The sequence below is a fragment of the Formica exsecta genome, unplaced genomic scaffold (assembly GCF_003651465.1).
Source record: "Formica exsecta isolate Colony F162 unplaced genomic scaffold, ASM365146v1 scaffold260, whole genome shotgun sequence".
Lineage (NCBI taxonomy): Eukaryota > Metazoa > Arthropoda > Insecta > Hymenoptera > Formicidae > Formica > Formica exsecta.
Window position 1 is genome coordinate 61,691 of NW_021849867.1, and position 16,457 is coordinate 78,147.

Genomic DNA, 16,457 nt, shown 5'->3' on the forward strand with positions numbered 1-16,457 from the left:
CATCCTTCGTCTACTGAGCACATACCGTGCCCTAGACATCCTTTGTCTACAGAGCACATACTGTGCCCTAGGCATCCTTCGTCTACTGAGCACATACCGTGCCCTAGGCATCCTTCATCTACAGAGCACATACTGTGCCCTAGGCATCCTTCGTCTACTGAGCACATACCGTGCCCTAGACATCCTTCATCTACTGAGCACATACTGTGCCCTAGACATCCTTCGTCTACTGAGCACATACCGTGCCCTAGACATCCTTCATCTACTGAGCACATACTGTGCCCTAGACATCCTTCGTCTACTGAGCACATACCGTGCCCTAGACATCCTTCATCTACTGAGCACATACTGTGCCCTAGACATCCTTCGTCTACTGAGCACATACCGTGCCCTAGACATCCTTCATCTACTGAGCACATACTGTGCCCTAGACATCCTTCGTCTACTGAGCACATACCGTGCCCTAGACATCCTTCATCTACTGAGCACATACTGTGCCCTAGACATCCTTCGTCTACTGAGCACATACCGTGCCCTAGACATCCTTCATCTACTGAGCACATACTGTGCCCTAGACATCCTTCGTCTACTGAGCACATACCGTGCCCTAGGCATCCTTCATCTACTGAGCACATACTGTGCCCTAGGCATCCTTCGTCTACTGAGCACATACCGTGCCCTAGGCATCCTTCATCTACTGAGCACATACTGTGCCCTAGGCATCCTTCGTCTACTGAGCACATACCGTGCCCTAGACATCCTTCGTCTATCGAGCATTGAAGTATGCCCTAGACTGATCCTTTTCTACGCCTTAGACCTTCCCTTTGAATTAAAATTTAGGATCGTATGAAACAGTAAGATCTAGTATTGATATTAATCAAAAACCTCTTTTCCATAACTAAAAACTCGACCCCTTAATAAAACCATTTTAATTCCACCTAATTCCAATTCTTATAAATAGTTAATATTTTCTCTTAATTTCTTCTCTTATTATAATATTTTTCTTCAACTATTTCTCTAACTCTTATTATTTAAATTTAAAGCATTACTTTACTATTGAATCACACATGAATATTTGCGCATGCGTATATTCCTATATCTAACACCCAGTAAAATCTCTAGTAAAGGTTAGTTCCGTGCCTAACGTCATTCCCCTAGAATCCACCAGATCAGTTTTAGCTCTCGGCGTCCCTGGGGTATAGCCGGTGGAAGCAGGTTGCCCTATAAAAATAGAGAGCTATCCTTTTCTCACTAACTAAGGCATAGTAAGAAAAGAGCATTGTCGAGACGTAACACCACCAAGCTCCCAGCCAGCGACCTACATAGTAATTAAACTTACGATACATAAAAAAAATCAGCTTAATTTGCTCTTTCATGATATAAATTTTTTATAATTTCCTCTATTTTAGTTTTTTTATAAATAAATGATAAAGTTAATAACAATGTAAACGTCAATATAAAATATAAACGAAAAACATTAGAATTTGAATGTTCTCAAGATACAGAATAATTGCTCCTTTTTTGTTTGAATTTGCTCTACCTTCAAAAATTAATTTTCTACAGTATTTATCAAGAAAAAAATTAATAATTGCTTAATACATTTTGCGGGATGCCAAGACATTGTGCGCATGCGCACAAGTATTTAGTAACCACCGGTTAGTTCTAGAGTGTTACTACTGCGCGACTAGTTAGTTCTAAATAAGCTTTCTGATTGGTTGGTCCAAGGAACCCTCAATTCCTTGCGCAATCGATTATAGATATATATTGCAGAGAACGGTTAGTGCCGATCTACAATAGATGGTTTAAGCCCTAAGCCTTAAGAAATTGACTAATCACAGTCGAGTATTCTCCTCATACTTGATTATGATTGGTCAATTTCTTAAGGCTTAGGGCTTAAGGGCCAATTTCACCAAGTCCGGTTAGATTAACCGACGGTTAAAATTAGCAGAGTGGCCAACAGAAAATAGAGGTGAAGGAAAACCAAGCATTCATATAATTTCAGTTGGAACCCTGCTAATTTTAACCGTCGGTTAATCTAACCGGACTTGGTGAAATTGGCCCTCAGTGCAAGTAACCGCACTCGGGTCAGTATTAAACTACGCGCTCCAAACATGTGCGTCTAGTAACAAAAAGTTACTAGCCGCTGAAACGGAGCGAGTGCACATCAATCGAATTCGCCATATGTTTGTTACACGAAAATACCTAGGGATTGAATCCTTTGGAAGTGTTGCCAACACAAAATACGTAGCGGCTTTTCAATTTCACATGGAAACATTGGTCGCGTTCAATAGAGAAAACCGCTTAGTAGCAATCGAATGTGATTGGTTCTTACTTTTAGAACCAACGAATCAACGTCAAGTGTTGACAAGACGATAACTGAGCGCTTTCTCTGCTGAACGCGGCCATCGGGCTTTTTGTTTACGACTGATAATTTGACAGTCGTCGTGAAATTTAGCGAAATCTCGTGAGATATGGAAGACAAGTCGCTTAATGAGCAATCTATAGAAAGCACAGGTCTCTTAGCGTAACTTATTATCGAGAAATTTAATCAAGTAATTTATTATTCTAATTTTTATTGCAGATATCAACCAGGATGAGTTGATACTTCAACAGCAAAGACGTATCGAGAAGGAGGTTAATATGCCTATATCATATTCAAAGTGTCGATTTTTTAGAAATCCATCGAGATCTTGTTGAAAATATATATTTTTTCACACGATTAAAAATTAAATGTCTCACATATACTTAGATATTAGAATCTTATTCTTAAAAAATCAATTTTGTTTCTATGATAATTTTAACAAACTATAAAGAATATTTATTTATATATTACAATCATATTTACAATTCATTATTTAATTACCATAGCTACATGTAGATACTAATGTTCTTTAATGATAGATTCTATTGCCTGGTATTAATGTATACGACTATTAGTTTTTTTTTTTTTAATGTAAAGAAAATGTTCTTGTAAAAGATATTTTCATATTTCTAGACAATAATTATTTTTCATATTTCAGATCTCAGAATCTATAGCTTTAGTTGGTGAGAAGGAATCATTGAAGAGCTTAGAACAAGAGTATGCGAAAGATGATGTATATCTTTCGAAAACGAAAGTCTTGGCTCAAAAATATTCTTACATTAGGAGAACCAGACCCGATGGCAATTGCTTTTTCAGGGCATTTAGTTATGCTTATTTGGAAAAATTAATCGGGAATAAGGAGGAATATGATAAATTTCGAGATCTAGCATTAAAGAGCAAAGATAACCTTGTAGCTCTAGGTTTTCCTCAATTTACAGTCGAAGACTTTCATGATACGGTGAGAGTTTCTGTTTTTTCACAAAACTTTAATATATATATATATATATCAGTGTATCGGTTTAATGCAAATTACAAGAATTTGTTTTCTAAGAAAATATACATATATTAGGTCTACCGGAAAGTTCTGTCCGTTTCTATCACAACAAGTCTCGACACGTAAGCACATGTTTGAATACAAATTGCCCTCACGCTGGCAAGAAATCATTAATAATAATGGCAATTACATTATTTAATAAAGTTTATTGACGGTAATAAAAATTTGTATTTTGTTTTATTCCAAAAACGGACAGAACTTTCCGGTAGACCTAATATTATATTCTAAAAATAAATGTAAATTGATTTTGATGAATTACAGTTTATGGAAGTCATTGATAAAGTAGGTGGTGACACAGAGTCCAGTCAGTCCAGTCAACATAAATTGTTCAATGAACAAGGTTATTCTGATTATGTTGTTGTCTATCTTAGATTAATTACATCTGGTCAGCTGCAACAGCTGCAACGCTTCTATCAACACTTTATTGAAGGGGATCGCACTGTTACAGAATTCTGCCATCAAGTTTGTATCTTGATATTAACATTCATATTTTTATTCTCATATTTGCATGATTAATTCTTTTATATTAACATTAAATTTATAACAAATATACATTTATATTTTTTGTAGGAAGTTGAACCAATGTATAAAGAATCTGACCATATTCATATTATAGCAATGAGTAGTGCTTTAGGAACTGGTGTTAGAGTTCGTTATATGGATAGAGGTGCAGGAACTGAAGTAACTGCCCACGATTTTCCTGAAGGCGCCATACCAGCTGTGCACTTATTATATCGCCCTGGTCATTATGATATTCTTTATCCTTGATGAATTTGGCATTATGCAAATTTTTCTAATATTACAAAAATGATTTTCGATGACCAAATCTATATTTAAAATTCAATTTTTAAAAGCATCTGAATTATAATGCATAATGCACTACAATATATTCTCTTTAATTTAGTAAGAGAGAAATAAGTTGGTTTTGTGTACACAAAGAGTTTGTGCATTGTGTATATTTTTCAAAATCTACCTAAGTGCATTTTCATAAATTCATTATCATACCTGTTATTTCTATACATAAGCGCATAAAACACAAAACATTTTAAACTTTAAAATTAATTATCTGAAATAAATGGCAGAGAAATCGACAAATTGTGCTATTTAATACCTATATTTTTTTTTTATTTTCTCTTCCAATAAATCCATGCAGGAGGTATTACACAAATCATATTATTTATACTGTACATTTGTAATACAAAATAAATGATATTTTGTTACTATAGTATTATTTATTAAATAATATATGTAATATATGCTCTTTCTTTTTTTTCTTTATATAAATGTATATATTCTTTATAGAAATGAAAAACATTTTATAAATTTTGTACATTTGGTAATATGAAAAATCTATTATGGGAGTTATGTGAGTTACGTATAAACAAATTATTTCTTTTTAAATTATCTATTCTCAAACTTAAAATTAATAATTAACAAATTCTGCGATATATAAGTTTTATATTATACACACATACACACACATATATATAGATCCTGTAGAGAGATGTTTATTTATACATACAAGGGCTGCCCATAAAGAAACCGAATTTTAAAAAAGCGCTCGAATGCGATGGCGTGGGCCATCCGCCTTGTGGCACTGTATAGTGGGGTTCTTTAATAACTCTCTCACACGCTATCGTTCTTAGTTTATATTTTATGATGGCTTGAATGAAATTGTGTCCAGCGTTTGTGGCGATTTTTTGTTTTTGGAAAAGTGCGTAGGGGTCCCATAGCGAATTTTTCTTAATCTCTTCTATTGTTTAAAAACTGTGGCCTTTCAAGGTCGATTTTAGTTTTTTTAAACAAGAAAAAGTCCGCAGGAACCAAATCGGGAGACTGATGGGGGGTAATTAACCGTGTTTTCGTGAGTGTCATGCAAAAGTGTCATAAAAGGGCAGCAAAGGAGAAGCAAGAGGGGAAAGAGAGGCATTGGGCGACAGCGAGGAGTAACTGTGAGATGAGTAATTTACAATTTATTTAATTTATTTTATTTGTTATTTTTTAAATTAAACGTCTCTTTCCACAGTAAGTGATCAATTTTATATTAATGCATAAATATAGTGTGTGTGTATATATAAATATAAAATATTCTCCGTGTATCTCTTACATATTTTCTAATTTATATAAAAAAAAAATCTGTCTTCTTTAAAAGTATCTTTCCAATTAACTTTATTTATTGTTAAATTCTCTTGCTCGCATCACAAAAAAAGAAGAGATAGAACTTACATTAAAGATATCGCTCACAACAGAGGTATAATCTGGAATCGAACGTTAGTTATTTTAGCGAGTTCAAACGCTCCAAGTTTTTCCAATTAATCTCAGTCCAGTCAGAAGGAAAGCGTTTGTGTTTTATTAACGACAAATAAACCGACGTTTTGATCCAAGGGTCTCTGATCGCAGTTCGAAATAATTGAAATTTAAGACGCGAAACGAGCGTACGAGCGGTGACTCTTCCTCGTCGTTGCCTCGACTCGATTCGATCCAATTAAGCGCGGCCCCGAGGGTCCCACGGAGTGCTGTCGGGAACTTCGATTCTCTTTTCGCCCTACTCTCTTCCCTCCTCTTTCTTTCCTTCTTCAGTCACTCCTGTCTTCCTGGAGACCTTTACTGTGTTAAAGAGGCGACATTCGAGTGCGAGCAAAAACTGGTCGAGACAACGAAACACGCTCCCATCTTTCCTGCGCGCGATATTCGTTACCTTAATTACATTCGGAACGTAAACCGCGTAATCAAAAAGGACGGCTTTACCTGCTCGCGAAGAACATTTTTCGACACGAAAAACGAAGTTTCGCGAAGCGACGCCTGATAAATTCGGTCTCGTACCTTTGTAAGATTTCACGTCGTTATATTTCTTATCATCGAAGATACTTCATTATGCGTTTGACACTCTACAAAATGTTTTTCATCGACCGTGTTTATTACGATAGAATAAATTTTATTAACAATCGATATAATTTTTATAATTTATGACACAATCAAATTATTTTGTCCAATTTTATTTTAATTTTTTATTTCTATTTTTTTGATAAAATTAGTCATTAATATTTTTCGAAATATACATTCGTCTTGTTTGACATTTGCTCGTAAAAAAGTGATACGATTAATCGCGAGATTAATCATCGTATAGTTAAGGATCTCGGTATTAATATGAGCAATAAAGATGAGTCATCATCAATGTTTCCAAGATTCTCTTCCGCCTTATTCTTGTTTCAATCTTGAGGTCGACATTTAGTTTTCGAAGGAACAAACGGGCAAACGCGAACTACAAGTAACGTCACCTCCATTAATCTTCCTCCTGCTCGGATTAGATTTAACCTAAGGGATTCTCACGATCTTGTCTCGACCGAAATTACGATCGCGACCTCTTCGTGACTCTGCATCATGAAAGCTGATTCATCTCGAAGGGGAACAATCCGGAATAATTGAAAATAGAACACATAAAATATTTAATAAATCAAATAATTTATGTACCAACTCTATGGAATCTATTATTACATTAAATCTATATTGAAATAGTACTTGTTGGTAACAGCAACCAAGATTGTATAATGATTAATTAATTACGTAATACTTCTTTTTCCTTTCTCTCGAGGCGAAACGTGATTATGCGTTTGCGCCAATTGCAGAGCAATGCTATTGACGCGCATGTTTCGAGCCGCGAGCTTGAAGATAGGCAACGAACAATAATCCGACAAAGAATAATGGATAGCAATGAGGTATTGTCCCGTGTCGCTTTCAACGAGTCCAATTAAAGCGCGTCCTTCCGTCGGCTTAAAGTCAGAGACGCGGTGGAGTTTTTTCACCGGCAACGAGTGGGATGGAGAATTGTGTAACCCTAGGTTTCAATAATAAAAGTCTCGTTACGTTTTGCGTTTACGCTCGCTATAAATTATCACGTTTCCCGTCCGAATGTTTTTTTTTGTCCGATAGCGATTGCGCGTCGCGGAATAATTAAAGCATAACGAATTGACAATGTGGTAAAATTCGTATTGATTTTCCCGCGACCTTTTCTGTTCCCAACAATATATCATATTTACCGATATTATATTAGGTCTACCGGAAAGTTCTGTCCGTTTTTGGAATAAAACAAAATACAAATTTTTATTACCGTCAATAAACTTTATTAAATAATGTAATTTCCATTATTATTAATGATTTCTTGCCAGCGTGAGGGCAATTTGTATATCCCTTTTTCGAAAAATGTTTTATCTTTTGATGCGAACCAGTGCTTGTTTGATATCTTGTTCCTTTTTGAATTTTTTGCCCCTCAAAAAATTTTGTAAGGACAAAAACAAGTGATAGTCGGTGGGTGCTAAGTCCGGGGAATATGGTGGATGCGACAGAATTTCCCAGCCTAGTTCTGCACTTTTTTGACGAGTCCCCAAAGCAGCATGTGGGCCTGGCATTATCATGATGCAGTATGATGTTCTTCCTATTGGACATCGCCGGCCTCTTTTCTTGGACTGCTGTATTTAAATTATCCAGTTGCTGACAATACTTCTCCGAATAATGGCAATTACATTATTTAATAAAGTTTATTGACGGTAATAAAAATTTGTATTTTGTTTTATTCCAAAAACGGACAGAACTTTCCGGTAGACCTGATATATACATAAACATGATTGTATCATAATGTACAATTTATTTCTAAAAATAAATGTAAATTGATTTTGATGAATTACAGTTTATGGAAGTCATTGATAAAGTAGGTGGTGACACAGAGTCCAGTCACATGGAGTTACATAAATTGTTCAATGAACAAGGTTATTCTGATTATGTTGTTGTCTATCTTAGATTAATTACATCTGGTCAGCTGCAACGCGATGCAGACTTCTATCAACACTTTATTGAAGGGGATCGCACTGTTACAGAATTCTGCCATCAAGTTTGTATCTTGATATTAACATTCATATTTTTATTCTCATATTTGCATGATTAATTCTTTTATATTAACATTAAATTTATAACAAATATACATTTATATTTTTTGTAGGAAGTTGAACCAATGTATAAAGAATCTGACCATATTCATATTATAGCAATGAGTAGTGCTTTAGGAACTGGTGTTAGAGTTCGTTATATGGATAGAGGTGCAGGAACTGAAGTAACTGCCCACGATTTTCCTGAAGGCGCCATACCAGCTGTGCACTTATTATATCGCCCTGGTCATTATGATATTCTTTATCCTTGATGAATTTGGCATTATGCAAATTTTTCTAATATTACAAAAATGATTTTCGATGACCAAATCTATATTTAAAATTCAATTTTTAAAAGCATCTGAATTATAATGCATAATGCACTACAATATATTCTCTTTAATTTAGTAAGAGAGAAATAAGTTGGTTTTGTGTACACAAAGAGTTTGTGCATTGTGTATATTTTTCAAAATCTACCTAAGTGCATTTTCATAAATTCATTATCATACCTGTTATTTCTATACATAAGCGCATAAAACACAAAACATTTTAAACTTTAAAATTAATTATCTGAAATAAATGGCAGAGAAATCGACAAATTGTGCTATTTAATACCTATATTTTTTTTTTATTTTCTCTTCCAATAAATCCATGCAGGAGGTATTACACAAATCATATTATTTATACTGTACATTTGTAATACAAAATAAATGATATTTTGTTACTATAGTATTATTTATTAAATAATATATGTAATATATGCTCTTTCTTTTTTTTCTTTATATAAATGTATATATTCTTTATAGAAATGAAAAACATTTTATAAATTTTGTACATTTGGTAATATGAAAAATCTATTATGGGAGTTATGTGAGTTACGTATAAACAAATTATTTCTTTTTAAATTATCTATTCTCAAACTTAAAATTAATAATTAACAAATTCTGCGATATATAAGTTTTATATTATACACACATACACACACATATATATAGATCCTGTAGAGAGATGTTTATTTATACATACAAGGGCTGCCCATAAAGAAACCGAATTTTAAAAAAGCGCTCGAATGCGATGGCGTGGGCCATCCGCCTTGTGGCACTGTATAGTGGGGTTCTTTAATAACTCTCTCACACGCTATCGTTCTTAGTTTATATTTTATGATGGCTTGAATGAAATTGTGTCCAGCGTTTGTGGCGATTTTTTGTTTTTGGAAAAGTGCGTAGGGGTCCCATAGCGAATTTTTCTTAATCTCTTCTATTGTTTAAAAACTGTGGCCTTTCAAGGTCGATTTTAGTTTTTTTAAACAAGAAAAAGTCCGCAGGAACCAAATCGGGAGACTGATGGGGGGGGGGGGCTGCGAAACAATAATCGTCGCGTGTTTTGTCAAAAACTAGTTGATAAGGAACAACGCATGTGCAGGTGCATTGTCGTGGTACTATGAATTGCTGGCTCATGCCTCCGGCCGCTTCTTTTTCACTGCCTTTAAAACAAAATTTAACACACTCACACATTGTTCTTCAAGAACCTTCTGTTCTTTCGTTTAGAAAATCGTCGCGAATGCCGAACACAATCTCATTCAAGCCATCATAGAACGTAAACTAAGAACGATAACGTCATGCTCTTAGTGTGAGAGAGTTGCTAAAGAACCCACCCTATTACACAGTGCCACAAGGTGGATGGCCCTATGCCATCGCATTCGGGTGTTTTTTTTTAAAGTTCGGTTTCTTTATGGACAATCCTCGTATATATAATATATAAATATATATTTATATATAAATACAACTCGATAAATACATATATATATATATTTTTTTTAAATAATATGTTATCGTTGCATGGATCGTACTTGCTCAGTAACTTCTTCCAACAGTGCAGAATTTTTGTCAATTGCATCCATTTGGTACTCTAAATGAGTACTAATAAGTGTAAGTTTCTTTAAACTAGATTCTATCATTTCTAACCCATGTTCCTGCTGTGCAAAATTTCTTGCTGCATGCATTAAAATCTATAAAAATATAGTAGAGTATATATATATAATATAGAAATATTAGTTTAATATTCTAACATCAGCCGATGTAGAAATATGATTCAAGAACCTTCTGTTCTTTCGTTTAGAAAATCGTCGCGAATGCCGAACACAATCTCATTCAAGCCACCATAGAACGTAAACTTCATGCTCTCACACTAAGAACGATAACGTCATGCTCTTAGTGTGAGAGAGTTGCTAAAGAACCCACCCTATTACACAGTGCCACAAGGTGGATGGCCCTATGCCATCGCATTCGGGTGTTTTTTTTTAAAGTTTGGTTTCTTTATGGACAATCCTCGTATATATAATATATAAATATATATTTATATATAAATACAACTCGATAAATACATATATATATATATTTTTTTTAAATAATATGTTATCGTTGCATGGATCGTACTTGCTCAGTAACTTCTTCCAACAGTGCAGAATTTTTGTCAATTGCATCCATTTGGTACTCTAAATGAGTACTAATAAGTGTAAGTTTCTTTAAACTAGATTCTATCATTTCTAACCCATGTTCCTGCTGTGCAAAATTTCTTGCTGCATGCATTAAAATCTATAAAAATATAGTAGAGTATATATATATAATATAGAAATATTAGTTTAATATTCTAACATCAGCCGATGTAGAAATATGAATTAAGAAATAGTATTACCTCACTGCTTTTTGAACCTCGCTGTATCTGTCTGGCAAGAGAAGCAATGTTATTTACATTAACTTGCACTCTATCTGCTAGTCTCATCTTTGATTCAATGAACAAGCTACGTGCGCTTGTACTGGACGCTGAAGCCATTGTATCGTATTGCTTTTCATTAATTGTGATATAAGTTCGGTTCTTAACGTTATCCAGGCCTATTGATAGACTATGTGCTTTTGATTAATATACTTACAATAGAAACACTATTTCATACTCTGAAATAAACGTTATATGATTGTGACTATATGTTTCTTACAATCTGCACATTAGTATAGAATATATATATGTTAGCATATATATTTTTTACCATAGCAAATATCTTTCATTTATGCATTGTGTCATTTGACGCATCGTATGTAAGGACCTTAGAACATATATAAATGGAAGGGGAATAGCAGGCTGAAGTGTCGGAAGGAAGTGAGAAAGAAATCGTAGTTGCCTCTCTCTTCGATTGCTACTGAGCGGTTTTCTCTGCTGAACGCGCCCACTGTTTACGGAGCTGTATGCAAAAACGATTGCTAACGGTTTTCGCCAAAAATTTCGAAACACGTATGTGTATATATATATATATATATATATCCGTATCGCCTATATGTATATATAGATGCATACATTTCACTTGCAGGAAAATGCTCAAGTTTAATCGCGAAATCGCGACGTAAAGATGTTTCGAACGCCCCTGTTATTTTAGACTAAGCGCATCGCAGTGATCCAATTTTGGAGGGTCATGTGTCTCACGCTCGGTGAAGTGGTCAATATACATTGATAACGTGTATCTTCCGTTCGTGCAGCGGATATTTCTTCGTAGCATAAGATGGCCAGTCGGGATCCGTCTGTTTCGTCCAAAATCATGGACGATCATAGCGTCGAGGTTAGCGACAGAAGACGCCTACATTCTCTTTCTTAGCTATGTTTTTATTATTTGTTTTGCGAAAAACGTGCAGCTCAAAATGGATAGAATTAATGTTACTTTTTAAAACGTAGCAACAATCGCAATATTTTATTATAATGTCTTTCCTTATCCATAAGATTATGACAATATTTTTACTCTTGGATTTTGCATTGACGAGTTGTCATTTTAGAACTCTCTGACAGCGTTGCACACTAGTATTTTTGTAATGAAATTTTGTAATATAAAGTTGGTGCAATAATTAGATTTATTATGATTTTATAGTAAGACATAGTCCTTTATACATATATAAAATTGAATTAAATATTTTAATTGTTATTTTAGCATTATAATTTGTTGTATCATAATGAAATTTTACAATATAAGATTAAGAATGCATTTTCTTTGATGTTATAAAAGTTGTGATTTGTTTGATTAATCAATAAGTATGAAAGTGGCAAAGATTCCCTTGTTCTAATTGATCAATCAAATCTTTTAAAATTTTATAACATTGGATGGAACACACTCTGATTAATAAGTGAAAATTGCATAGTTTGCATATTTTCTGTTATAGACATTAGCAGAAGTTTTCCGATGTTTTATTTGTATGGAAAAGCTGAGAGATGCGCACCTCTGTCCCCATTGCAGTAAATTGTGCTGCTATACCTGTATCAGGAAATGGCTCACCGAGCAACGTTCCCAATGTCCTCACTGCCGGGCTTCTCTCCATTTACATGAACTAGTGAATTGTCGCTGGGTTGAAGAAGTGACCCAACAACTTGATACACTGCAAGCTGTTTGCATATCCAACTTTCGGCACGATGATTCTAGTCGAGACAGGTTTGAGTGTAACATTTTATGTGTATATTTAGCTTTGAAATTTATATTAACTTTGAAAAAAATATAAATATTTATATATACACTATGGAACAATTAAGTTTTGAGACTTTCGTATAAAAAATTTATTTTTAATCGTACAAATCTTAGACAGTTAAAAAGTTTCAATGTAGTCACCACTATAACTCGACATACTTAGTCCAATGTCTCCGCCATTGCTCAAAGCAGCTCTGATAATCCTCTGAAGCAAGCCCTTTCAAAATTTAATTCACGTTTCTTTTTATCATGTATCTTCAAAACGTTACTCTTATGCATAGCTGAGTCTCCATAGGCTTGTTGATCATTTGATCATTTGTAACATTTCTGTTGGCGGCTTCTCTAATTTAACGCAAAATTTAATATTGGCGCGTTATTCAAGTGTTCCTTTCATTACACCAATTTTTAAACAAAATTTTGTATTACAACTTTGCGTGACTGTATCTTATTAACTATTGAACCAAATAATTTAGAACTTGCACCATGTGTTGAGTATTGAGTTGTGAATAATCCCCTAAGATAGCAGGACAAACGGACCAAACGTTCGGAAATGCGAAGCGGATCTCAAAACTTAATTGTTCAATAGTGTATATATGCTTATTTTTTTATTTTATATTTAAAATATTAATTTAAATATTATTTTTAATTTCGCATTATATATATAAAAATACTTCTCTTTATATACTATGTATATATGGAAAAATTATTTGAAAATATTATTATCATAGATGCACAGTGCATCAAGAGAAATTATCTGTGTATTGCTGGACTTGCCGCAAATGTATCTGTCATCAATGCGCTCTGTGGGGTGGCACTCATTCAGGACATACCTTCAAACCCTTAGAAGATGTTTACGAGCAACATGTTACTCAGATCAAAGCCGAAGTAGGCCAATTAAATAGACGACTCATGGAACTGATTAGCCTTGTTCAAGAAGTGGTATGTACGTTTGATAAATTTTAACTATAGGAAAATAGGAAAAAAGAGATTTAAAATGTAGTACAAGGGTACAGAAGCATATGTATCTATGCGCTTTGTAATTCTCAGTTATACTCGTCTGTTACTAGGAGAGAAACGTCGAATCGGTAAGAGCGGCAAAGGACGAGAGGGTCAGAGAGATCAGAAACGCGATCGAATTAATGATAGCTCGCCTGGACTCTCAGTTGAAGGCCAAGCTACTGACTTTGATGGGTCAGAAAAATTCATTGACTTTGGAAACCGAGCAGCTGGAAGCGCTACTGCAAGAGGTAGAATATCAATTGCACACATGCACACGCTCCGAACTAATCGCCAAAAGTGCCGAGCTCTCGCGCAAGATACATCAGGTTCGCAAGAAGCCAATGACGAGTTTCGTCACTGCGCCCGTACCTGCCGACTTTCATAGGTAAGACTTAAAAGATTTATGCAATGCTTATTTATAATTATTTATATTATGCCATAAGTGTGTGTATAATGATTAAGGATTACTTTTTAATTTTCTATTGGTTCTATTCCAGCGAAATTGTGCCAGGTTACGACAGCGCGACGTTTGCCATGCAAAACTTCACTCAGCTTCAACTAAAGGCTGACCCGGTGTATTCTGCGCCTTTGCACGTGAACGGACTGTGCTGGCGACTAAAGGTATATCCGGATGGTAATGGAGTTGTGCGCGGAAATTATTTGTCAGTATTCTTAGAGCTCAGCGCTGGACTGCCAGAGACATCAAAGTACGTTAATTTAGAAGTGATGAATTGTATAATCCCTGTAATATAAATTATACAGAAAATTGTACAAATACAGTTATACAATTCTATTATTTGAAAATGTGGAACTCTGCCAATGGCAGATGTCTGATTTTTAAAATACTCTTTGTAGGTACGAATACAGAGTTGAAATGATACATCAAGGATCTCGTGATACGAGTAAGAACATCGTTCGTGAATTTGCATCTGATTTCGAGATTGGTGAATGTTGGGGATATAACAGATTCTTCAGATTAGATTTACTCGCAACGGAAGGTTACTTAAATACAGAGCTGGATACTCTTATATTAAGGTATTTTTTTATATTATTTAGAATAGTACTTTCCAATCAATATAATAATACTAAGTTTCTTTTATACCTTTCCTTTTAGGACTCGAAATAAATTCGATCAAATTTTATATTAATACGAAAAACACTCGAGAGATTTATTTTTATAGAAATTTCTTTTCTATAAATTAAAACTATTACTGTTATAACAACTGTCAAAACTATAAACACAATATTATATTTAATTGGTTTAATAGATTTCAGGTGCGACCACCGACATTTTATCAACGCTGTAGAGATCAACAGTGGTATATTAGCCAACTACTGACATTTCAAAATCAATACACCACTCAGATCAACGAATTAAAAGAGGTAAATTATATATTTAGAATAAAATTCATATTACGATTATGATAAATCTATTTGGTTTATTAAGAAATATGTATGTGTGTATGTTGTATAATTAAAAAGAAATGTATTGTAATAATTCCAAAATATGTTATATATAATATATAGGTTAATTAATTATTCAATTTTTTTTTAGAATATTTTCTTTGTGTAAATATTTTATGTTAGATTAATAGACATTTTTTTTATATTTACAGAGATTAGCGATAGAAATATCCCGCAATGCTATAACAGCTACTAGAGCTACTAGTGGAACTACAATGTGCGGTTCAACTGCAAACACGTCATCTTTGTCTGTGCAGCAACAGCAGCAGCAACAACAACAGAATGCAGGCGACTCAACGACCAATTCGAACGTTATACGAACAATTGACACATATCCTACTGCAAATGGAACACCAATAAGGTATAATATTGCAATCTATTTTACGTCAGATTAATTGAATCCTGTTTCTCGGACAATGTTTCAATTTATGGCAAATGTCCGAATTTTTAAACGAGTTACATTACAATGTAAAGTTCATATGTATAAATTGTGTCATTTTTTCGAAAATTGTATGAAAATTAAAAAGGATGGGAAATTGAAACAGAGAGAGAGAGAGAGAGAGAAATAGTGAAACTTGATAGTTTGAATAGTAATTTTTCAATTATCTGAAAATAAAAGATCGTAAGTTTCCTCAATCTTCTAAGTGAGAATATTTTTAATAACGACATATATTTTGTGTTTCGAATAGATCCATACCAAGCACGTTTTCCAGTAATAACAACAGCAACACAATAATACCGAGCGATCAATTATTGTCAATGTGCGAATTAAATGAGCTCTCGAGTATGCATCTCCTCGATTCTACTACGTCGACGTTGTTAAAAACGTCGTTAAAGACACACCGTGCTAGCAACAATTTAAATATCATCGAGGCTGAGAGTAGTCCATCGCCGCGTCGCGCCAACGATGTGTCGCTCGGGGAATGTCTAGCTGCGAAGACACGCTTGACCTTCTCGTCATCGCCCTATTCATCGCCCGGTGACGTACTCACCGGTCAGCAGCCATTGAATCTATTGTTCAATAACAGTACCAGCGATCCCTTATTATCTATGTCGACGTTATCGTCAGTGACAGACAACCAACGAATCAACGGCTGCTTGACCGTCACGAAAAGCGAAGCCGCGCAACGTTGCACGAACGATGCGTCACCGGGTGAATGC

At 34.3% G+C, this 16,457-nt stretch overlaps 4 protein-coding genes and 1 long non-coding RNA gene across 8 annotated transcripts in view; 3 read left to right on the forward strand and 2 right to left on the reverse strand.

Moving 5' to 3' along the window:
• LOC115236891 (protodermal factor 1-like) overlaps window positions 1–1,295 on the forward strand; it is a 2,111-nt gene extending 816 nt beyond the window's left edge. Inside the window, exon 2 of the mRNA XM_029809620.1 lies at window positions 53–1,295. Within this exon, the coding sequence (XP_029665480.1) occupies window positions 53–780 (728 nt within the window). The 3' untranslated portion in view covers window positions 781–1,295. The remainder of the gene's footprint in view (window positions 1–52) is intronic.
• A 1,067-nt stretch (window positions 1,296–2,362) lies between these two features.
• LOC115236878 (ubiquitin thioesterase otubain-like) lies at window positions 2,363–8,928 on the forward strand. 2 transcript variants are annotated; one of them, XM_029809597.1, is made up of 5 exons: window positions 2,363–2,514; window positions 2,582–2,634; window positions 3,021–3,320; window positions 3,678–3,878; window positions 3,987–4,511. In XM_029809597.1, the coding sequence occupies exons 1-5, from the start codon at window positions 2,472–2,474 to the stop codon at window positions 4,182–4,184; spliced, it is 795 nt and encodes a 264-aa protein (XP_029665457.1). In that variant the 5' UTR covers window positions 2,363–2,471; the 3' UTR covers window positions 4,185–4,511. The 2 variants fall into 2 exon arrangements, with proteins under 2 accessions (XP_029665457.1, XP_029665456.1); XM_029809596.1 differs by lacking the exons at window positions 3,678–3,878; window positions 3,987–4,511 and adding exons at window positions 8,101–8,301; window positions 8,410–8,928 and having other exon boundaries at window positions 2,365–2,514.
• Window positions 8,929–8,946: 18 nt separating this feature from the next.
• On the reverse strand, window positions 8,947–10,604 carry LOC115236880. The gene is made up of 2 exons (XR_003884268.1): window positions 10,435–10,604; window positions 8,947–9,863 (listed from the first exon to the last, which is right to left on the reverse strand). It is a non-coding gene; the product is annotated as an uncharacterized LOC115236880 (long non-coding RNA).
• A 25-nt stretch (window positions 10,605–10,629) lies between these two features.
• LOC115236879 (BLOC-1-related complex subunit 7) lies at window positions 10,630–11,507 on the reverse strand. Of its 2 annotated transcripts, none has more exons than XM_029809599.1 (3): window positions 11,265–11,465; window positions 11,030–11,179; window positions 10,630–10,929 (listed from the first exon to the last, which is right to left on the reverse strand). In XM_029809599.1, the coding sequence occupies exons 2-3, from the start codon at window positions 11,165–11,167 to the stop codon at window positions 10,750–10,752; spliced, it is 318 nt and encodes a 105-aa protein (XP_029665459.1). In that variant the 5' UTR covers window positions 11,168–11,179; window positions 11,265–11,465; the 3' UTR covers window positions 10,630–10,749. The 2 variants fall into 2 exon arrangements, with proteins under 2 accessions (XP_029665459.1, XP_029665458.1); XM_029809598.1 differs by having other exon boundaries at window positions 10,631–10,929; window positions 11,030–11,286; window positions 11,379–11,507.
• Window positions 11,508–11,523: 16 nt separating this feature from the next.
• The window catches only part of LOC115236876, an 8,984-nt gene continuing 4,050 nt past the window's right edge, over window positions 11,524–16,457 (forward strand). For both annotated transcript variants that reach the window (XM_029809594.1, XM_029809595.1), the window contains exons 1-10: window positions 11,524–11,620; window positions 11,697–11,942; window positions 12,535–12,800; window positions 13,562–13,772; window positions 13,901–14,217; window positions 14,330–14,539; window positions 14,688–14,867; window positions 15,101–15,215; window positions 15,449–15,657; window positions 15,986–16,454. In XM_029809594.1, the coding sequence (XP_029665454.1) occupies window positions 11,886–11,942; window positions 12,535–12,800; window positions 13,562–13,772; window positions 13,901–14,217; window positions 14,330–14,539; window positions 14,688–14,867; window positions 15,101–15,215; window positions 15,449–15,657; window positions 15,986–16,454 (2,034 nt within the window). In that variant the 5' untranslated portion in view covers window positions 11,524–11,620; window positions 11,697–11,885. The remainder of the gene's footprint in view (window positions 11,621–11,696; window positions 11,943–12,534; window positions 12,801–13,561; window positions 13,773–13,900; window positions 14,218–14,329; window positions 14,540–14,687; window positions 14,868–15,100; window positions 15,216–15,448; window positions 15,658–15,985; window positions 16,455–16,457) is intronic.